Source organism: Moschus berezovskii, chromosome 11 (assembly GCF_049115385.1).
Source record: "Moschus berezovskii isolate FMDL1 chromosome 11, NW_MosBer_1.0, whole genome shotgun sequence".
NCBI lineage: Eukaryota > Metazoa > Chordata > Mammalia > Artiodactyla > Moschidae > Moschus > Moschus berezovskii.
The window spans coordinates 33883856-33907040 of record NC_142470.1 but is presented as its reverse complement, the minus strand read 5'-3'; the positions used below and the strand labels follow the sequence as shown (position 1 = coordinate 33907040).

At 50.4% G+C, this 23185-nt stretch overlaps 1 protein-coding gene across 4 annotated transcripts in view; it reads left to right on the top strand.

The window, feature by feature from the left end:
* OTOF (otoferlin) overlaps positions 1-23185 on the top strand; it is a 91345-nt gene that overhangs the window by 44293 nt on the left and 23867 nt on the right. For all 4 annotated transcript variants that reach the window (XM_088841728.1, XM_088841727.1, XM_055399605.2 and 1 more), the window contains 9 exons: positions 6192-6265; positions 7729-7855; positions 8323-8377; positions 15350-15481; positions 18648-18710; positions 19135-19219; positions 20332-20491; positions 21281-21467; positions 21881-22067. In XM_088841728.1, the coding sequence (XP_088697854.1) occupies positions 6192-6265; positions 7729-7855; positions 8323-8377; positions 15350-15481; positions 18648-18710; positions 19135-19219; positions 20332-20491; positions 21281-21467; positions 21881-22067 (1070 nt within the window). The remainder of the gene's footprint in view (positions 1-6191; positions 6266-7728; positions 7856-8322; positions 8378-15349; positions 15482-18647; positions 18711-19134; positions 19220-20331; positions 20492-21280; positions 21468-21880; positions 22068-23185) is intronic.

The window sequence follows — 23185 nt, the reverse complement described above, 5'->3', positions numbered from 1 at the left end:
CTGAGTGGCCACAGGGGGCGGCTGGAACATGAAGCCCACAATCTAAGGAGGGACGATCACTCTCCAGTGGTCTTCACTGTCTCCATTCCCCAGAGGGAAAGAAGGAGGTGCCTCCAGATGGGGAGGGGCCACCACAAGGTATTGGGAAGTCTCAAGGCCTGATGGTGGGGGGAGTGACGAGTGGGTCCCCCAGGCTCCCCCAGAGCTCGTGTCACCTCAAGGACCTTCCAGCATCACAGGGAATTCACAAGGGGAGTGGCAGTCAGGGTTGAGCACACCGGAGGGGGCCTCTGCTACAGCACCCGTACTTGTAGATGACAGATCTGAGCCCCAGAAGAGGAGCAGAGCTGAGACTAAATAAAACCCAGGGCATTTAACTCCTGACCCAGAGTTCACAGCAGGCCCAGGAAGTTTAGAGCCCTTGATTATACTCTCAGTTCTCCAAACACACCAACAAAAGCCAAAAAGCCAGGAGTGTGGTCTTTATTTTCCAGATAGGGAAACTGAGCCCCAGAGATGTTAAGAGCTTTGCTCAGAACAGTGGTCCAAAATAAGTTAAAAATCAGTTGACCTGAGGTTAGCATGGTGACAGCAGAATTGTGTGTACAGGAGTCTGAAGTGATGAGCATTGCTGCGGGCCTGGTGTACTGCTTGCATTAAGACCCAGGGACTCTCAGCCTCATTTAACGAAAGCATAAATTCCAACTCCCACTTGTTGTACATAAGCAAAAAAAACATGATGACAAGGCAGCAGCACTGAGAGGGGAAACTCAGGCCCAGAGACCTGCAGGGTCAGAGAGTTTGCCAGGTTACAAACAAGGGAAGAAGCTGCAGACTGAGCGTGTATCAGGCTTGGAGAGGGAGCCAGGGAACCAGATCTTGGGGGCTGTGGGAGATGATGGCAGATGCTGAGCTCGGGGTCCCACCCAGGGAGAGGTCTCGGGGTCAGGTTTCTGCATGGACAATTAGACATAAAAGTTTGTATGAGACACAAACAAGCTGCTAGTCCCCCAGCCTCTCTGTCTGAGATCAGTGATGCTCTAAGATCCTTTTTGATTTCCAGCTCTGCAGTCTGTCCTGGGCTGGACCCCAAGGGATTCAGACTGACCTGACCCCTTTGGCCACAACTGGACGAAGGGGTGCCTCAGTGAGAGCATGTAGTAGGCCCACAGTAAATGCTGGTTCCCTAGCACGACTCCATCCTAATGTTCTGCCATTTCCAATTCACATAACTGGCATTTATTATTCTTATCTTAATAAAGCCTTAGGGACTTCTAAAAGAGATTAAATAAGTCAAAATTCTTTAGCTTGAAGAAGAAAAGCTGTGGGAACTGTTTTAAATCTCTGAAAGGTTATTGTGTGGCAAAACTTGTTAGTTTCCGTCTCTACTGAGGAGAAATAAAAGGGAATCTCTATTTCCACAAATCCTGTGTCTCTTAGATAAAGTTAGTCACTCAGTCGTGTTCAACTCTTTGTGACCCTATGGACTTAGCCCGTAAGGCTCCTCTCTGTCCAGAGGATCCTCCAGGCAAGAATACTGGAGTGGGTTACCATTCCCTTCTCTGGGGGATCTTCCTGACCCAGGGATCAAAGCTGGGTCTCCTGCATTGCAGACAGATTCTTTACCTTCTGAGACACCAGGGAAGCCATCTCTTAGGTAGGAATTTGTTTCTCCCAATTACCTGAGGCCTGAGCTAATGAGCTCAGCTCTGAGAGCTGGTGATGGACAGGGAGGCCTGGCACGCTGCAGTCCATGAGGTCGCAGAGTCAGACACGACTGAGAAACTGAACTGAGCTGAACTGAGCTAATGAGCCCTGACAGTTCCCACTGCAGGTGGCTGGAGGGCAGAAGCCCTGGAGAAGCCACGGCCTACAGTTGGTTCAATCCCAGTCCCACCCCTCTAAGTCACAACCTCCAGGATAACACAGACACCTAACTGAGTGGGACTCAGCTCACACAGTCTAATTTGGCAAATGTCTCCAAGTCATCATTGAAGAGTTCCAGTCTCTCCCCAAGGAGCTTTACCCAACCACAAAGACATTCTTCTAGTTTTGAGCCATAGAACAAGCAAGGAAATCATTAGGTCCATAAATGAAAAAAAGAGTTTAAAATGAGTGAACTAACTTTAAAGACTTCTCTCTAGAGAGAACTAGCAATCTAAATTGCGGGTGCGTATCATTATGACTGCCATGAATCCAGTGATGGGAAAGCTCAGATGTGACCACAAACCCTCAGAGGGTCCTGAGAAGCCCACCTCCCTGGCTGCCTGCTTTTCCTGTTTTCATGCAGCTACGAATAAGGACCCACTTGGTTGCAAAGTGGTTTTACACCAAGTTGATTATGGCTTGTTATATTTGTCTGTTTCTGACCATACTATAGCTTTAGCACTTGGAGAACCTTCTAGACAAAATGCAGAATTTAGAACAAACAAACATCAGTAGAGCAGTAGATCAGTAACCTAACCAACAATTTACCTTTTTTGAAATACAAATCTTTAATACAAAGTGGGTAATCTTTAAAATTCCCTGATTAAATTAACATTTATTTTAAAAATAACCTTTACCCTTTGCCAAGAGAAACAGGCATGCTGCTTTCTGGGAACTGATAAGCAGAAAAAGCTTTTTCTTTTTTCAAAGCTTTTTTTTTTAATTACTTTTTTGGCTGTGCTGGGTCTTCATTGCTGTGAGGACTTTTATCTAGCTGTGGCAAGTGGGGGCTACTCTTGAGTTGTGGTGCATGGGCTTCTCATTGCAGGGGCTTCTCTCGTTGCAGAGCACAGGCCCTAGGGCCCACAGGTTTCAGTAGTTTCAGCACATAGGCTCAGTAGTTTCAGCTCCCAGGCTTTAGAGCACAGGCTCAATAGTTGAGGCACACCAGCTTAGTTGCTCTGCGGCATGTGGGATCTTCTTGCAACCAGGAATCAAACCCATGTATCCTGCATTGGCAAATGGATTCTTTACCACTGAGCCACCAGGGAAGCCCAAAAGCTTTTTCTATAGTGAATTATGATGTGTCATCAATCAGAAGATTACAAAGGGCAGTGATAGCCAATGACACCATGCTCTACTGCCCACAGTTCACAGGAATGAAAAGCAGGTCTAAGAGAAACAAATAGGTCCAGAGCCTACAGTAAGAATCTGGGCATTACACTTATCCTACCCATTATGCATTTTTTAAAGGCTGTCTCCATTTTGAGATACTCCCAGACATACAGGAGTCCCATCAATGAGCTTATCCACTTGAGATAGTTAAAATTATGCAAGGTCTAGGGAGAGGAGCTTCTTCTTTGAACTGCTTCAGAGTCTAGTAGACAATAGTCAGGCTTCCCTGGTGGCTCAGATGGTTAAGAATCTGTCTGCAATGCAGGAGACCCCAGTTCGATCCCTAGGTTAGGAAGATCCCCTGCAGAAGGAAATGGCAACCCACTCCAGTATTCTTGCCTGGAGAATCCCAAGAACAGAAGAGTCTGGAGGGCTCCAATCCATAGGGTCGCAAAGAGTCAGGCACGACTGAGCAATTAACACTTTCACTTTCTGGTAGACAATGGTCGAATAAGTATAGTTTTTTTTTCAAGTCTCAATGTTTGCTTCCAAATATGTTTGTTTTAAGGAATAAAGTGACTTTCAAATTCAAGGGCCATAACTGCCTAAGGGAAGCCCCAGGTCCTTTTCCACTTGGGTGGGTCCTTGGGATTGGCATCAGAATCCACAATTCCCTGCCACCCAAACCTCCTCTGGGCCCCAGGCAGCAGGGCTAGAGCCTGCCCATCCCAGGATGCAGGGTAGCTGGCTTCTCCAGGCAGGGCCTACTCTGACCTGATACCTGGCTTTGACCTACCATCTCAGAGCACTTTCCTGGGGGACATTAAGCCAGGGGAGGGGGTTGGGGGATGGGGACTGTGTGGCTAGAGCAGACTGTGTGTAATGGCAGCATGTAGGTCACACATGGACTGGGGCTGGGGACTCTAAGGAGGACACAGCCCAGGAATGGCCAAGAATTGATTGTACATGGTCAGCACAGGGCCCTCCAGGACACTCCTCGGTTATCCAGGAGAGCAGCAAGGCTGGGAGGAAAGGAAACCTAAACACTGAGACAGGAAGCAGAGACAGGGCCCCACTAGGCTCACCTCCTGTTGCAGAGTCAGAGGCCGGCTGGCACCCCTGCCCTGAAGGCCACCAAGCAGGGAGAAATCTCACAGGACGGTTCCTTTCTCACCACCCTATGACTGTTTTTAACAGGCTCGTTGATCTGTTCAGTGTTAGGTCACCAGTGATTTAATATTTATAGCCTTGTCTCCCCAAAATGTATTGATGCTTAGATTATTTTTCCATGAGTCCCCTCTCTGTAAACATGGTCCCTGGGACTCTTCAAGATGACATCTTTCCTCATCAGCTAGCTGTGCTGATTCTCGGAGACTTTCTACCACCGTTCCCAATGGTCAGGATGTGGGATTCACACCCCCAGAGAAGTGCGTTCCTACAGCATCAAGGATGCCGTCGGAAGTACTGCCGCCCTGGGAGACGGGAGCTTCCATCCCAACTCTCTGAGCCTTGGGGTTTTCATGGTTTGAAAGAGGAGAAACATATGGCCCTCCCAGGACACATGGGACTGCAGTCCCTCCCAGGACTGCCGTGAAGATGAAATCAGCAAACATCTGGAAAAGTCTTTGGCCCAGATTAGTTGCTCAAGGAAAGTTATATTGTCTCTGACCGGGGAGAAACTTTTAAAGATAATTCCAAAGGCTTTGGTTTTCTTTTTTTAGAGCGACTTCTTTCCCTGTCCTCCTGTTGATATGCCCCAGATAACGTGATGCTGTATGGTGCAAAGAGATCAGTGTTACCCCAACCTTCCTTCACCTGCCTCATGCCTTTTTAGGAAACCAGGAAGATGCCGGTGTTTCCTAAACTGGGAGCTGGTGCCACATGAAGAAGTGGTTCTTAGTTGCTCTCCTAACACACTCCTCCATGTCTGGCTGGGCATATAAACAGTAAAGAAAAGGCCTGTAGCTAGGTTAGGGCCAGGTTTGAGGGATGAGATTGGCTCCCCAACCCTAAGTAGAGGGGCTTGAAGTTTCTAGGTCATCTCTACAAGGACAGAAGATTTTCCAGAATCTCACATGACCCAACATAAAGAACAGGAGTTCTTGGGGAACCATAGCCAAACCTCCACTGGGAGATACTCTGCACCCTGCCCCACCTAGGGATGGGGCCCAGGTTGACAGGGACAGAGCCAGGAGGAGGGAGAATGGGAAGTGCAGGGAGTCAGGTGTCCAGCTCATGCAATATTGACAGGGTAATGGAATACTGCACTTTACCTCCTGCTGGTCCTACTCCTGGTCCCTCCTGGAGTTAGGATCGCAAGCTCGGCTGCAAGGACATCACTGGAGGGACAGTAAGGACCCCCTGCCCCCTTTCCTCAGCTCTCCTGACTGCAAGGCCCCTCACCTGGGGTCACAAGGCCAGACCAACAGAGGAAGAGGTAGGAACTATGGAGCCTGCCATACATTCCTGGAGGTTGGCAGAAGGCGGCGGGGGGAGGGGGTTGCAAAAAGGGTAAAACCAGGAACAAAGATGGGGACGGGAAAGGGCCCATCTCCTTTTCACTGGGGACCAAGGAGAATCTAAGGACACAAAGGCAGGCTTTGAGTACCAGGGCTGTCTGAGAACTAAGCAGCTAGTTTCAACCACACCTCCTACCTGCTCATCAGCTCTGCCCCTCTGAGTCCTGCTCCTGCCCTTCTGTTCTGATGCTTTGTCTCTCGTTGTCTTTCTTTCCATCCAGTCAAAGTACGGCGCACGGTGGGAGAGGATGAGCCTTGCCCACTGGGGGAGCTCAGAGCTCTAAAACTGAACTGAGGGGGCTGGGATTAGGACCCTGACAGGCTCCAGTTGAAACGGTTTTTTCCACCTGAAGGCCACCTTCTTGTGGTCGCCGTCCCCAACCTGCTCCTTCATGGTGTGAAGGCATGGGGAAGGAGGATATGACAGAGGTTCCTCTGCCCTAGTTCTCCTTCAGGGCTCCCAACTTGGGAAGCTGGGCCCCCAGGATATCTCGGGACCAGTAGGTAAGGGGCTGGGGCTTGGATCTTCCTTTCCCTTACGAGTTCTCTCGGGTTTTGCTCTTCTGTCGTCTGTGTGTCTTCCTCCTGACGTCCATCTCCCTCCACCTCATTCTGGCTGCCCCCTCACAGAGCCGGGAGGAGCGTGTTCTCCGCCATGAAGCTCGGCAAGAACCGGCCTCACAAGGAGGAACCCCAAAGACAAGGTACGGATGCGTGCCCCGAACCAAGGCCTAGTTCACCCCTCCCTCCGCACCTGCCAGGGACGAAACCCCTCCTCTCCGCGGGCAGCGTTCCAATGGGCTCTCCTGCTATTGGCCGGAGGAGCCACCTGGGAGGGGCCTGGCCTCCCACTGGCTGTCAGAGAAACCAGCGGTCCTCCGGAAGGGGGCGCTCCGAGGGCTGGAGGTGGGTACCACATTTCCTCCCATCTAAAACAGCAGCAACAGAGACCTCTGTCTAATGGGCTCCTACTGCCTTCTTTGCTTCCATTCTTCACACAGAAGCCTAGGGATTTTTAATCAGAGGAGGGAATTAAAAATATATATATTTGGCCAATTCCCTGTTTCTAGGGGAAAATCAGAGTCCTGAGAATGCCTGCTCCATGGCAGGACTCTCTGCCCAACATTTACCCAGTTCCCTCTCAGGAGGCTGCAGGGACCGCCTTGGGGGAGAGAAACAGGGTGGGTCTGGAAGACTGGGGTGGCCTGTGGCACTGGTGAGGGGACACGACAGCTGTTTAAGGGGAGAAATGTAAGTACGGTGGAGCTGTGTGTAGCTTTCTAAGCCAGGTCTGTGGATCACACATCCACCATCCTCAGGGCTCCTGGCTTCTCTCCCAGCATTCCCTGTGTGTCCCACTGGCCCCAGAATCGCTCTCCTTATATTTTGCCCCCATGTATATTCCAGCTGTGCCTTTTTCCTTCCTAGATTGGAGAGGATAGAGCTGCTGGCTGAGACTCAAACCCATCATCCTTGGGCAGTTTCTCAGAATCGTCATTCCTTCATCTCATTGGGTTAATACACATCAGTACAGGGTTAGGTTCTGAAGTCCATCAGCTATTTTACAAAGACAAGTTCCTTCCTGAGTCTCAATTTATTCGTCCATGATGTGAGAATAGTACTGATATCGGCAAGATTTGACTATGAAGATTATGAGGGCTAGAGATATGTGTATAAAGTGCCCAGCATTGTGCCTGACATGTAGTAGCCACTCAGTAAGTGGTAGCCATTGATAGAAGATACATAAGTATGGATTCTCTATTCCTGACCTTCTTCCACAAAGGATATTCAGTACTTGCATAAGTGAATTGTGGTGGTGGTTTAGTCACTAGTCATGTCTGACTCTTGCAACCCCATGGACTGTAGCCTTCCAGGCTCCTCCGTCTATGGGATTTCCCAGGCAAGAATACTGGAGTGGGTTGACATTTCTTTCTCCAGGGATGAGTTATATTCAATTAAAATTAAAAGGCAAGGCCAGATACAATATCTGTTGAAGATCAAAATTAGGTCAGAAACACTGCTGATATGCAGACTATAGCATTCTAAGCAGATGCCACCAAGTAAACCTGGAAATTGACTATTAGCTTCCTGGATGCCAAAGCAAAAGATGAAATACAATCACTAGCCCACCATCCAGTCCACCTAACTAGTCCTCCCTCTTCCCCAGATGAACCAGCTGTGCTGGAGATGGAGGACCTTGACCGCCTGGCCATTCGGCTGGGGGATGGGCTGGACCCTGACTCCGTGTCGCTAGCATCTGTCACAGCCCTAACCACCAACGTCTCCAACAAGCGGTAAGTGGGCAGGAGCCTCGCAGCCCTGATTGGCTTCACCAGGTCAGGCAGGCCTAGCTTGCTATGTTTGGAATTGGGGTGGAGAAGAATCAGAGCTCATGGCCAGCTCCTTCCTAACTTTGCCCCTTTCTTCTTTTCCTGGATATCTCCCTCACCTCCTTCCCTGCAAAGACAGGGGGCTGTTCCCAGGTCACTGAATACCTCTGGGCAAAGGGAAATCACAGGGCTGTCCAGCACTTGAATCTGTTGACTTAATGACCTGCCTCCTTTTACTCCTGCCATTGGTTAGTCCTCTCTATTATAGCCTCTGAGAACCACTAATCCCCTTTCTGTTTGGCAGTCCTGGACTGTTTGACAATCATGACTCTGTCCTTCTGCCCTTCTCCAAGGTCTAACCACTACCAGTGCCCTCCTCCCCTACAAGCAGTCCCCTTACACCCAGCCTGACAGTACATTCTCCTTCTCAGATCTAAGCCAGACATCAAGATGGAGCCAAGTGCCGGGCGGCCCATGGACTACCAGGTATGTGAGGGTAGCAAGAGTCCTCATGTCTTTCTGACTCTCTTGCAGGTGGTTCTGGCCAGATGAGTATTTTAGATTCTGTGGAGGCATGGATCTGGGGGTCATAGAGAACCACAAGCTGAATATAAATTACCAAATTAAGCTTGTTCCTGGAAAGCACTGATTGTTGTTGTTCAGTCACTAAGTCGTGTCGGACTCTGCGACCCTATGAACTGAAGCACACCAGGCTTCCCTGTCCTTCACTGTCTCCTGGAGTTTGCTCAGACTCATTTCCACTGAGTCGATGATACTATCTAACCATCTCATCCTCTGTCCCCCTCTTCTCCTTTTGCCTTTGATCTTTCCCAGCATCAGGGTCTTTTCCAGTGACTCAGCTCTTCACATCAGGTGGCCAAAGTATTGGCGCTTCAGCTTCAACATCAGTCCTTCCAATGAATATTCAAGGTTGATTTCCTTTAGAATTTACTGGTTTGATCTCCTTACTGTTCAAGCACTGTGTACACAGTGTCATAAGTAGAGAGATAGAGACCCAAAAAGGATACAGTGTCATAAGTAGAAGGATACAGACCCAAAATGGAGGGTCTGAACTCTGCTTATGCTGGTCAAAGCTCTCTTAGGATTTTCTAATGGACTTTATAAAGTGAGAGGGACTTAGAAAAAACATAGACAGACCAAAGAACTTCACAAAAACATTTAAAATGAGGGCCTCTAAAGAAATATAGATTATTTGGTATGATTTTTTTTTCTAAATTATTGCTTTGTATTATTTTAATGCCAGAAGTAATGTCAATCCTGGCTATCTATAGATGCTGAGAATGGGGGGTTTTTTCCTTCTTTTTGCTTCTCTGTATTTTCTGAAATTAACATTTAATTTTTTTATTTGTGTTTCTAAAAGTGGAGACCAAATGGCTGAGATCTGGAGAGATTTGCAGCTGTGAGATTGCTAATGTGGCCACCAGTGCACGTGGGCTGGGAGCTGTGGGGAGAGTGCCACATGGGCAAAGGGCCCCAGTGTAGCCCTCCCAGCTCCAGGCCTCATCTGCAGCTTTGCAGGGCCACACCGTCAGTTTTGTCTCTTCTCCCAGAGTTGATTGGAGCCTGAGAGACTGAGTTACACTAACATAACTCACAATGCTGCTGCTGCTGCTGCTAAATCGTGTCAGTCGTGTCCGACTCTGTGCGACCCCATAGACGGTAGCCCAACAGGCTCCTCTGTCCCTGGGATTTTCCAGGCAAGAACACTGAAGTGGGGTGCCATTGCCTTCTCCGTAACTCACAATTCAGTTCAGTTCAGTTCAGTCGCTCAGTCGTGTCCGACTCTCCGCGACCCCATGAATCACAGCACGCCAGGCCTCCCTGTCCATCACCAACTCCCGGAGTTCACTCAAACTCAGGTCCATTGAGTCAGTGATGCCATCCAGCCATCTCATTCTCTGTCTTCCCCGTCTCTTCCCACCTCCAATCCCTCCCAGCATCAGACTCTTTTCCATTGAGTCAACTCGTCGCATGAGGTGGCCAAAGTATTGGAGTTTCAGCTTTAGCATCAGTCCTTCCAATGAACACCCAGGACTGATCTCCTTTAGAATGGACTGGTTGGATCTCCTTGCAGTCCAAGGGACTCTCAAGAGTCTTCTCCAGCACCACAGTTCAAAGCATCAATTCTTCGGTGCTCAGCTTTCTTTACAGTCCAACTCTCACATCCATACATGACCACGGGAAAAACCATAGCCTTGACTAGACGGACCTTGGTTGGCAAAGTAATGTCTCTGCTTTTTAATATGCTATCTAGGTTGGTCATAACTTTCCTTCCAAGGAGTAAGCGTCTTTTAATTTCCTGGCTGCAATCACCATCTAAAGTGATTTTGGAGCCCAAAAAAATAAAGTCTGACACTGTTTCCACTGTTTCCCCATCTGTTTTCCATGAAGTGATGGGACCAGATGCCATGATCTTTGTTTTCTGAATATTGAGCTTCAAGCCAAACTTTTCACTCTCCTCTTTCACAATAGGTTAATGCAAAAACCAGAATCACCTAGTACTTATTTATAAACTGCAAACAAGAAGGGTCCAAGGACCATGCTTTCCTCTGGACCCTCCCTTAGGGACTAACAAGGCCCAGCTGCTGTGAAAGCCTGCTGGGCATTCCTAGAATTGAGTGAGAGTGCTGGCTGGGCTGCCGTCTATGGGGTCGCACAGAGTCGGACACGACTGAAGTGACTTAGCCGCAGCAGCAGCTGGCTGGTCAGGAGCCTTCAGGAGACCCCACCTGAATGCCTTTGCACTTCCTGCCTCGGTCCAGTGCCAGGCCCCAGAATCAGAATACCTTTTCCTGTGTCAGGGTTTGATCTTTGACTTCCCAGGCCTCATGCACCCTTCTTTAAGGGCAGCTGACCTCACCTCACTCAGGACAGGACATTTAGGACCAGACATCACCTTCCTCTGTAGCAGGTACGTCTGGTCATATATCCTCAAGGACACACCTTGTCTCCCTGAATCCTTGCTTGTGTTTGTTTTCATCCAGTTGGTGACCATCTTCCCAGGGGCTTGAAAATTCACCCTGGGCTGTGTCAAGCAGACCTGCCTCTGTGGTTTCAGACAGTGTCACACCACTGAGCTCCTAGGACATTTGGGAATGTCACCTCCTCACCTCTCTGCCAAAACCCAGGCACAGAACATTCTAACACTTCTGAGGCTTTTTCCAGGACACTGGCTCAGGGCTGTGCTCCAAGCTGAAAAGAGAAAAAATTCCAAAGAACAAAGACCCTCACAGTCAGATACCGTTCCCTCCACAGTGTCACCAGTCTGCCACATAAGGGCACATAGAAAATGGTGCTATTGTTATTGTTGTGACTAGTGTAACTGTTTGCTGCTGCTAAGTCACTTCAGTCATGTCCGACTCTGTGCGACCCCATAGACGGCAGCCCACCAGGCTCCGCCACCCCTGGGATTCTCCAGGCGAGAACACTGGAGTGGGTTGCCACTTCCTTCCCCAATGCGTGAAAGTGAAAAATGAAAGTGAAGTCGCTCAGTTGTGTCCGACTTCATGACCCCATGAACTGCCGCCTAGCAGGCTCTTCCGTCCATGGGATTTTCCAGGCAAGAGTACTGGAGTGGGGTGCCATTGCCTTCTCCATGTAACTGTTTAAGTTAATATAATCTTAACAACCCTCCAAACATCGGTATTACTGTATTTCATAGATGAGAAACTGAGGCCCAGGGTAGATAAGGAGTTTGCCCCAGGTTACGCAGTTATTCAAAACTAGAAACAAGGGTCAGTCCTGCAGGTACCCCATCGTCAGAACAAATAATTGGGGGCCATCTCTCCCTCTGGTCTCTGTTCATCTTTAGCTTACTGCCTACTGCATGTTTTCAAAAGCTCTCTCAAACTGCTTCCTGCCAGAGACTTTACTTAAGTGGACCAGACAGTCTGCCTCCAAAGACTTTGTAAACATTCCAAAGTGAACAAAGCAATTGTATTCGTGTTTAACCTGGTAACACAGCATTCCCTGACAGGTTGGTTCACATTTCAACTGTAAGTGTTAATATACTTGGAGAGAGAGCTGTGAGGGTGAAAATGTGGGATTATTCTTGCTTTCAACGAGTGCAACATATAAAGCAAGAAAACCTATCAGAAAGACTTCACTCTCTCGGAGAGCTTGGCTTTGCCGAGTTAGAAAGACCTCAGCCAGAGGGACTTAGCTGAACTCAGATCCAGAAAGGATCCTCAGGGCCGAGAACCATCCTAAAGATTGGGTAGCTCTGAAACGAGGTCCCAAGGCCCTTTGTTTCTTCTGTTTCAGTCAGTCAGTTCAGCTGCTCAGTCGTGTCCAACTCTTTGTGACCCCATGGACTGCAACGCCAGGCCTCCCTGTCCATCACCAGTTCCCAGAGTCCACCCAAACCCATGTCCATTGAGTCGGTGATGCCATCCAACCATCTCATCCTCTGTCGTCCCCTTCTCCTCACACCTTCAATCTTTCCCAGCATCAGGGTCTTTTCCACCCAGTCAGCTGTTTGCATCAGGTGGCCAATGTATTAGAGTTTCAGCTTCAACATCAGTCCTTCCAATGAACACCCAGGACTGATCTCCTTTAGGATGGACTGGTTGGATCTCCTTGCAGTCCAAGGGACTCTCAAGAGTCTTCTCCAACACCACAGTTCAAAAACATCAATTCTTCGGTGATCAGCTTTCTTTATAGTCCAACTCTCACATCCATACATGACTACTGGAAAAATCATAGCCTTGACTAGATGGACCTTTGTTGGCAAAGTAATGTCTCTGCTTTTTAGAGTGCATGCTATATGTAAACCCTTTCCTGATTATCGACATCTCAAAAGCAAGAAGCCACCACTTCCTCCCTGGGAATATGCAGTTTGCCCATCAGAGTGGGCAAAGCGTGGCAGACGTGTTCTTGGTGGGTCATGGAGTCTTGAGCTGTACCCTGTCTTCCTGGCACCAAGATCGTATACGTTGTCACCTCCAAACATCTCTCCAGCTTTCATCCCCGTGTCATCTCCCCGCTCAAGCACAACATGGCACCCACTTCCTATCTGGCCCCCCTGTCCTCATATTGCCTCCTCCACACCATCCTCTATACCACCACTGGAATGGTCTTCTCAAAATGCGCAACTGAACATATCACATCCCTGTCACCTGGAGACAAGAGAAGGTAAAGATGTTTCAGGAGAGCAGCACTAATCTCATCTCAAGCTTCCACCCATGTTCTTGCAGCCCTATCTGATCCCTCATGAGCAGGTCAGAGAGCTCCATAACTCATGGGTTCTTCCAAGACAGAGGTACAGGTTTACACTCAGCATTGTTCCTGGTGATGACTTTCATGAAGCCACCTGGGGATCGTGTCCTTTATCTTGGGATAAGAAGATGTAATAGTCACCAAGAGTTTCCCTGGTTAGCTGGTCTGTTGGTCCTTTTGTGGCTGTATTTGCCTCCTCCTCTTCCATCATGGAAAGACAGGAGTCCTCTGCTCCTGAAGAGGACTAGAGGGCAAAAAGGCTGTCATTATGGCTGGGTTTCTGGATGGAAAACAGGGAAGTCAATCAACTTTTCACATTGCAAGGATGAATCTCCTGATGGCATCTCTTTAGTACCTTATTATGCCAACACTGTGTTTGTCTACTTCCTAGTCTTGAGTTACTAGTTTTGAAAATATTTTCTTTTCATTTTTTCATGGAGGAGAGGGGATTGGTTAGTTGTGGGGGGAAAATGAAATTTAAAAAAAAGACTTGTTAAAAAATGTTTCACAGAGTTTAAAAGTCTATAAATTACTATGCAAAGAATGCTCTGGAAGGACTTCTAGTGTCTGTTTACTCTCTTCTCTGAGAAGTAAACTTCTCAGGGGGCTCTGTTTTGCTTTTAGCTTCCTGAAGAAATGGTAAACTCCTTCAGAGCTCCATATTTTCAGCTCCATCCCCTTTGGAACCTCAAGTTCACATAGAAATGCTTGCTTGCATAGTTCAAGTGTTACTTCAATTAGTAAACTCACTTTCTAGTTCTGTGTACTTGCTTGGCAACGTTCTCGTTGTCATCAGGGTTTCTATTTTTTTAACATCATTAGTTGTAATGCGTGGATTTCTCTTGGCTTTCAGAATGTTTATAAGACTTTGATGGACGCAGTGGAAGATAATTTTCAAGGCTATTCTTTTTCATGAAAAGGGAAAATAATTCTCTTGAGTAAAAATCATATTTAGCAGTTGCATCAAAGCACAGCAATTAAAATACCAACTTCCCAAGATGAGCAGCATAAAAAGCAACTCATACAGTTTCATTTGAAGAGTGCTGAGGGAAATGCTAATACTAGGTCAGCATAGGCTATTTTGTTAAAGTGCAAGTTCCAGAGACTTAAGCATCACACACGACCCTACCTGCCTGGGACCCAACCAATTAACTGAAGGTAAATTCTATTGAGAAGCCACATATAGCAAAAGCTCACATCTTCTAGACTTTCTACAGTTTACAAAGCACTTCAATGCACATTATCTCATTCAAACCTCAGGCAAATTTATGGATAGGCAGTGTCTCCACTTCCAGATGAGAAAACTGAGGCTCATTGTCATTTCAGGAAGTCCCCAGTCTTCCTATTTATCATGGCCACCCTAGTGGGGCTTGACACCTCCAGATTCAAGCAACAACTGATGGCTTAAAGTGAGAGTTCAGGAAAACCATGCACACATGCATGTATACACGTCTCTCTCTCTGTATGTATATGCAAATATTTGTCGAATGGATGAACAACTGAAAAATGACTTCCTAGTATAGAAGTACGATTCCAGAGAGGTGAACACCAGTGAAAAAATACAGACTACACACAACATACAAGTATTAAGACCAAAAAAAAAAAAAAATGTGCTCCAGCTGGGCATCAAAGCCTTACTGGGCACTCAAAGAAATTAAAAGAAGGGAAACCAAGAATATGGAAAGGGGCCAAATTCCAGAAATCAAAAAAGAGAGAGATATCAGAGGCTTGCAGGACTCAAATGAAAAGTGCTGGAGTAGAAAACTAAATGCATGTTAATAGAGACTTAGAAAGCTTGATTCTTGAGTGCACAAAATCTCAGGAGGTGGGAGCGGTTTTGCAGCCCTTTGTGGGGGCAGGGCCATTGATGCTGGTGAAAACTCTTGGAATCATCTGGGAGCTTTAAAAATACAGATGCTGGATAGCACTCCTCCATCCCCTCCCAAGACTGGGTTGGGTTGGTCTGGAGTGTGGTGTGGGGGCCTCAGGGTCTTTAACCACCACCCCCACCCCCGGTGATTCTGGTGCATACCTACTTGGAGGTGATCCAGTTCACTCCCTTCTTTATAAACGAGGGCACTGAGGCTTGGTGGGGAAAGACCCAGGATCACCAGCAGATTCAGCAGTGCTCAGACTGATACCAACCAGACTCTGACTCCTGCAAAACACACTCCAAGTTCACGGGCTTTCCTTCTCATCTCCCCTCTTTCCTGCCCGCAGGTCAGCGTCACAGTCATCGAGGCTCGGCAGCTGGTGGGCTTGAACATGGACCCCGTGGTGTGTGTGGAGGTGGGCGACGACAAGAAGTACACCTCCATGAAGGAGTCCACTAACTGCCCCTACTATAATGAGGTCAGCCCTGGGGCCCGGGGTGGGGGAAGAGTCCTCCAAACTGTGGCAGAGCCTGGGCCCCGGCCCCATTGGGCCAACAGGAGAAGCTGGGATTCAAGAGTCACAAAGGGCTACCATCCGGGGTGCCTTGGTCCACCTGTTACAACCCCCAGCATGCTGAGCGCCACATCCTCTGAGCCTCCAGTCCAGACCCAGCCTGACCCTGGTCTGGCCAGGGCCCACCCTGCGAAAGGAACCCAGCCCCCGTCCTCCCCAGTGCTGCCCCCACCAGTGCCAATGAGTGACACTCACACCCTGTGAGGCCTGGTCCCAGCTCTTTCCCCAGCCAGAGCCCTGGCGCCGGGCAGCCTCCTTCCAGCCCTGGCCTGTGGGGGCACTAGAACCATTAATGAGCGCTTGCTGCGTGCGGGGCGCTCTTCTAAATGCATCATCTCTTCTGACTCTCATGCTATCAGAAGTTGTCACCATCAATCCCGTTTTATACCAGGGACATTGAGGCCCCTAGAGAAAGGCCTGGCCCAGGTGCCAAGTGCCAGAGTCAAGTTCTGTGTGTGCACGCTTTCTGCTCAGCTGCCATCCTGGGTGCCTGAATCTCTGCGAGGTCCTTCCAAACCACTGGCCATGACGCTTGGGGAGTGGGAGGGGAAAGGCCTGGTCCCCACTGCTGTTTGTTGCAGCTGTCTAAAGCCACATTGAGGTTACAGAATCTCAGAGACCTTCTAGTTCAGTCTCTCTACCTTACAGAGGAGGCTGAGGTCACAGAGAGTATTATAGACAGAGCAGGGCCCAGACTGTTCTGCCTCTACCCACTGCGCTGTCTGCCATGTTGGATGGCCACCCTGCCCCGCCGGACACAGCCTCTGAGTCTGGGCTCCAGGGAGGGGCCCATCTTAATCAGCTGTGGTGAATCATGCCCCTCAGATACCTGAGCACACTCCAGCCTAACCCAGAAGTCACTGACCTGGCCACTCTGGCCCTCCCTTTCCAGAGGGGCCTCCAGGCTGCTTCTCAGTGGCTCCAGGCAGTGAGCTGTGCCAGGCTGGCCCCAGTGAGGCATGGGCATCCCGCATCTCAGTGTCCATCCTGGGTGTGGGGAGGGTCTGCTCCTCGGAGGTGGGGGCATCTCTCTGGAAACTGCGGGAGGCTCCAGTGGGGCACCTGCAGGAGTAAAGCCCAGGCCTGTCTCTGCCCTTCACAGGGACCCAGGCTGAGGCCCAGGCCTGGCTGAAGTCTCCTAAGCAATCACAGGGAGGCCCTCCTCTCACAGCTAGTTTCCCGTAGGTCCCAAGCTGGGGACACTGCTGTTTAGGACCCACGCGGCCCCATGTGACATCCTTCTCAGGAGTCGGGAAACTCATGCTCGACATCTCTGACCTTAGGTCAGGACACATCCCCGACTGGAAAAGCCTCCGGCCTAGATAAGGTCTATTTTTCCCTAACAGAAACGGAGATAGGGCCCTCACAGCCTTCCATGGTTATATGATAGTGGTGGAGGCCTGTCTGGCTGACTGGAGAGCTCACCTTGCACCAGGTCCATGCACCTCCTTCCGAGGAAACAGAACTGATCTCCCCACTTGGTGGTTCCTCAGAAAACTCCTACTCACTCTGCAGGGCCCAGCTCAAATGTCCTTCCCTGTACTCTCTAGGTCAGAGGTCAGGGCATTCCCCTCTCTTTGACAGTAACATCCCTGAATTGCATTTGGTCCTTCATATCCAACCCAGGAGGCTCCAGATCTCCTGCATCACTGTAGCCCACTCCAGGGCCTGCCTTGTACCTGGAGGGCTTTGGTAACACTTTTCTGAATGGATATTTATCCTAAAGATGAAACAGAGATACACTGGGCCTCTGCTCTGCGCCAGGTTCATGACTGGCAACATGGGAGCTGCCAACAGGACACCTGTTTGCCTAGAAACCATTTTCCAAGCTCTGTATTTATATCTGGGGCTTCCCAGGTGGCACAGTGGTAAAGAATCCACCTGCCAATGCATGAGATGCAGGAGACATGGGTTCAATCCCTGTGTCAGGAAGATCTCCTGGAGAAGGAAATGACAACCCACTGCAGTATTCTTGCCTGGAGAATCCCATGGACAGAAGAGCTTGGCGGACTACAGTCCATAGGGTCACAAAAGAGTCGGACACCACTTAGCAACTAAACAGCAAGTCTTAGTTGCAGCACTCAGGATCTCTAGATGTGACATGTGGGATCTAGTTCCCTGACCAGTGATCAAACCCAGGCCCCCTGCCCTGGGAGCAGAGAGTCTTAGCCACTGGATCCCCAGGGAAGTTCCTTGACCCAGGCCATCACATTTAGATTCCCAATCACGCCTCCCAGCAATGACAAGACCGATGTCCCAGAGCGGTTCCAGTTGGAGGCCCTGGTTCATTATCCCCCCATCACAGAGGTGTAAACTGAGATTCTGAAAAGGAAACGATTGGCCCAACAGTGAAAGCTCAGGCTTTGTGGCTCTAAAACTGCCCTTTTACCCTCAGTGATCTAGTGTGAGCCCCCAGCAACCAGAACAGATTCTCCTCATTTACTCCAAGCACTTCAACATTTCTTCCATCTCCCTGCCCATGAGTTCACCAAAGCAACAGGCCCTCTGCTCACTGCCCACACTCTTGTCCCCAGGGCCTGCACCCCGTGGCCAGGAGACGTGGGCGGGCACAGCAACCATGAGTGGCAGCTCCCAGCTGGAGAGGACCGATCGTGCCCACAGCATTTGTGTTTATAGCAGATTAAGTTCATCAGCTCTCAGTTCTAAGTCTCAGCTTACTTTACATTTTAACACCTCCAAACTTCGTGTGCATCTTCTAGGCATCCTTGTGGTTTAATGGTGATGTCTGTGGGACCTACACAACTACAGTGTATCTTATATGTATCTCATCAAACCTCATAATGAGACTCTACCTGGGAGGGTGTCATTACGTCCATTTGACAGCTCAGGATGCTGAGGTTCAGAACGATGAGTTGCTCAGGGCCGCATGACTCCTCACTGCCCCTGAGAGCTGTGGTCAGGGGGGACCAGTGGTTGCCCCTCCTACTTATCCAAACTTCGCGGCTCAGGGGGCATGGGCCGGTGCAGACCGGCAATGCCAGGACAGAGGGGCCTGGCACTGAGCCTCAGCCTGCCGAGTGACAGCAGGCCTGGGTCTTTCCCCCTCCAGTACTTCGTCTTTGACTTCCACGTCTCTCCTGACGTTATGTTCGACAAGATCATCAAGATCTCGGTGAGTGGGGAGCAGTGCCCAGCAGGTGGGGCTCTTAGCTCAAACTGTAGTTTAGTGCAGCCTTGAAAAAGGCACCCTCTCTGGGCAGGCCAGCCATAAGAAGGCACATCCATAAAAAGATGCACAGCCAGCCAAGCATGGCACAGGCTGGAGTTGGGCCCCTCTCACCCCATTAGCCACATCGTTCTGTGCAGTGTACATCCTGCTCACCTGTACCTGGCAGCCAGCAAAACACTGGCGAGGCAGAAGGGGCTGATTCTAAGCCTCAGAGAGATACTCCTGCCCTGCCAGACACCCTCCTGCTTGACCTGAAGCTCACTTCCCCAGAAAGAGTTGGAGGGGGGCCTCTATCAGTCAGCCCTTCCCTGCCCCATGGCCTCAGCCCCATCCTGCCTGATCGACGGCTGGTGGTTCTGTCCGGAAGGTGATTCATTCCAAGAACCTGCTGCGCAGCGGCACCCTGGTGGGGTCCTTCAAAATGGACGTGGGCACCGTGTACTCCCAGCCGGGTGAGTAGCTGTGTGGCTGGGTCAGTATCGCTGCACACAGCTCCAGGAGCACGGGTCACACATGCAGCCCCTAACACATCTCACAGAAGCAAATGGGGACAGAGCCTTGCTGGGGACAGGTGTGAACTGTAGTTGAAATTGAAAGAGGAGTGGGGGGAAGAGGAAAGTTTTGAGTCCAGGAGATTCCAAGGCCCACACAAAATCAGAGGACAATATGCCCTTCGTACAGGCTGTGCTCGCAGTCAACCTGAAGGGGCAGACCCATCCTAGATTAGCCTCCTCCTCTGACATCTGGTCTCTCCTCCACCCTGTCCTGGGTCCTAGGGGAGCATTGGGGTGACACTACTTGTCCCTGTCTCTAGGAGGCTTTCGGTCTGCAATTGGAGACAGACAGTAAGTAGACAGTCGCAGGAAATAGGAGAATGTACGTATGGAAAGGGGCCAGCTCTTCTGAGGAAGTCAGGGAAGGCTGCATGGAAGAGGAGACACACCAACAAAAGGATTAGAAGTTTGAATAGGGAGTCAGAGGGTTGGGGCGCGGAACAGAAAGGATGGGTGCATCCAAGATAAAAGTACAGCAGCCACAAAGCCTTGGGGGTGTGAAACAGCAATCTGAACTATTCAGAGAGGGATCAACAGCTATGCCTGGCAGGAGCACAGGGGAAGGGTAGAATGAACATTGGGAGCTAGGGAGAGCTGCATCGGGAGGCCTCACAGGGATGCCAAGGTCGGCAGTCTTTCCCCCGTGCGCTGGGGAGCCTCAGGTGGGTTTGAAATGGGGAGTGAGAGAGGGAGGGCCTCTTTAAGGGCTTTGTCTGGCAGCCTTGTGGAGATTGACTGAAGGGGTTGGGGAAAGGAGGGCTACAGGCCAAGAAACCGATCAGGAGATTCCTCCATCTGAAGCCATACCACACATCTGGGGCCTGGCCAGAGCTGGGACCTTGCCTCGGCCACCCTTACTCGGGGACCTCTGCCTCCCGGGTCCTGAGGCCGGCAGAACTGTGGCCCCAGGGCCCCAGGACTTGATGACCTGGCCTCCACGGCCTATCCCACGGATGGGTGCAGCCCCGAGTAGGGCCAGCTGGGGCAGCCCCTGCTTCTTGCCACCACAGAGCACCAGTTCCACCACAAGTGGGCCGTCCTGTCCGACCCTGACGACATCTCCGCGGGGCTGAAGGGCTACGTGAAGTGCGACGTCGCTGTGGTAGGCAAGGGAGACAACATTAAGACTCCCCACAAGGCCAACGAGACGGATGAGGATGACATTGAGGGGTGAGCTCCCATCTCCACCCCGCCCCTGGAGATCTGGTCCAACCCTTCCTGGGGTGCAAAGGGAGCCCTTCAGGGTGGACTTGGCCCAGAGACCTCACCTTCCATCTCCCTTATCCACCCGCCCAGATGGCCCTGCTCTCCCTGGAAGGACTGAGGCCAGGGCCAGCCTCGGTGTCTGGGGACTCTCCTCAAGGGGCAGAAAGGACTGGGGGATAGTCGAGAGTGACAGTCATTTGACATCCACGCTGCCAACTATGAGAAACTTGGGGAAAAAGTGTGGATTCCTAGAGCTGCGAGACCTTGAGTCTACACCCAGGAGAGCAAAGGGATTTTGTTTTCTGAAGCAATTCTAGGGAGTTGCCAGGGGCTTTTCAGAAATATTCTGGAACCTTGTCTGGATTCAGTGGGAAAAATCCAGGATCCAGTGAATCATGCCTTCCTTGAGCCAGGGAGGGAGCGAGGGACCAGTGGTGAGGTTTTTGTGTAGAAGACAAAAGATGTGACACAAAGCACTCATATATTTTAATCTGTTTGAGCCTTATTGTATCCATGGGAGGTACAGGTTATTATTCCCATCTTAAAGCTGAAGAAACTGAGGCTTAGAGAGATGAGGAGATTTGCCCAGGATCCCAGAAGAGAGCAGGTGCCCTAAACTCCGGTGTCTTTAGTTCTGTTATGGGCCTTCTCAGCCATCCTTCACCTGTGGTCCTGGGCCCCAGAGGTATGGGGATGTTGGGGCAGGAGTCAGCCAGGTGTGGACACCACAGCCCTAGCCGTTCATGCCGGCAGGAACTTGCTGCTCCCTGAAGGGGTGCCCCCTGAACGCCAGTGGGCCCGGTTCTATGTGAAGATTTACCGAGCAGAGGGGCTGCCCCGCATGAACACAAGCCTCATGGCCAACGTGAAGAAGGCGTTCATTGGTGAGAACAAGGACCTGGTCGACCCCTATGTGCAAGTCTTCTTCGCCGGCCAGAAGGTATTGGGGTGCAGGAGGCCGGGAGTTGGGGTGAGGTGCAGGGGATTGGGCGTGGGGTCCTGGGGATGAACATGAGGCAAAATCAGAAGCCACAAGGCTGGCCTTTGATCACCTTGGTGGTGTGTCACCTCTAGAAGTGAGGAGAGAGAGATGAGGGAATCCAGCTCAAAGGGGCTGGGGTGGGGCCAGGCTGGGCCTTAGGGATTCCTCCCCACCCCCGGGTCACCAAGCACTGAGGGTGGGGGGCACCGAGAGGGAGAAGAGCTTGAGAGCCTGGGGTGGAGATAAGTACACACACATACACACACACCCCCCACATGCACACTCGTAACACATACACACGCACAGACACAGATACACACGTGCACACTCAGGCAGACACACAAATCCTGACTCTCTCTCCTTCCCACCAGGGCAAGACTTCAGTGCAGAAAAGCAGCTACGAGCCACTGTGGAACGAGCAGGTGGTCTTCACAGACCTGTTTCCCCCGCTCTGCAAGCGCATGAAGGTGCAGATCCGGGACTCGGACAAGGTCAATGACGTGGCCATCGGCACCCACTTCATTGACCTACGCAAGATTTCCAACGATGGAGACAAAGGTCAGCAGCTGGAGACTGGAGGTGGGGCTTGGGGCTGAAGGGAGTGGGTAAAGGAGACCCCTCCGCACACACACACGCACACACACACATGCACACACGCGCACACACACACAAACACGCACACACACACGCACACGCACACACACGCACACGCACAAACACACACACGCACACACACACACACCACCACAGCCACCACCTCCATCCCACACCTCGGACTTAAAGGTGCCGCGGGCCTTCACCAGGAGCCCTTGCCTCCGGGGAAGGGTGGAGACTCATGGTCAGGTCTGCACAGAACTGCCTGGGCCCGCTGAGCCAGGCTGCCTGGATTTGAACCCCAACTCTGACAGCGAGAAGTTTCATGACCTTTGTACCTGTTTTGTCATCTGTAAAATGAAAATAATAGTAATTATATACATATTATAGGGGTGCGTGTGTGTGTGTACGCACGTGTACACACATTCAGTCACTCCAGTCGTGTCTGACTCTTGGCAACCCCATGGACTGCAGCCCATTTGTGCCTGTGGAATTTTCCAGGCTTGAATACTGGAGTGGTTTGCCATTTCCTACTCCAGGGGATATTGCTTGCCCAGGGATCGAATCCACATCCCTTGCATCTCTTGTATTGGCAGGCAGATTCCTTACCACTGCACCACCTGGAAGCCCATATATGTGTGTACTACTGCCATAGTACCTATCTACTGACTTGTAGGACCAGAGCATTGAGCTGGATACCAGGGATACAGAGCAAGGGAGGAATCCATCCTGTTCTCATGATGTTCCCTGGGGATGAGGGAGACGGGTGTGCTACCAAATGCTCAAAACCTGAGACAGAAGGCACAAAAGCCACAGACTGTATGGTTCTGTTTGTGTGACAAATCTAGAGTAAGTAAATACATAGAGGCAGAAAAGAGATGAGTGGTTGCCAGGAGGTGGGAAGAGGAGGGAATTGGGACAACCTACTGAGAGGTATGGGGTTTCCTGAGGGGATGAAATGTCCTGGATGTTTGCACAATGCAGTGAATGCACTGAAAACCACTGAAGTGCATCCTTTAAAGTGGTGAATTTCATGTTATGTGAAGTATGTCTCCGTCTTTTAAATGCTATATTTTTTATAA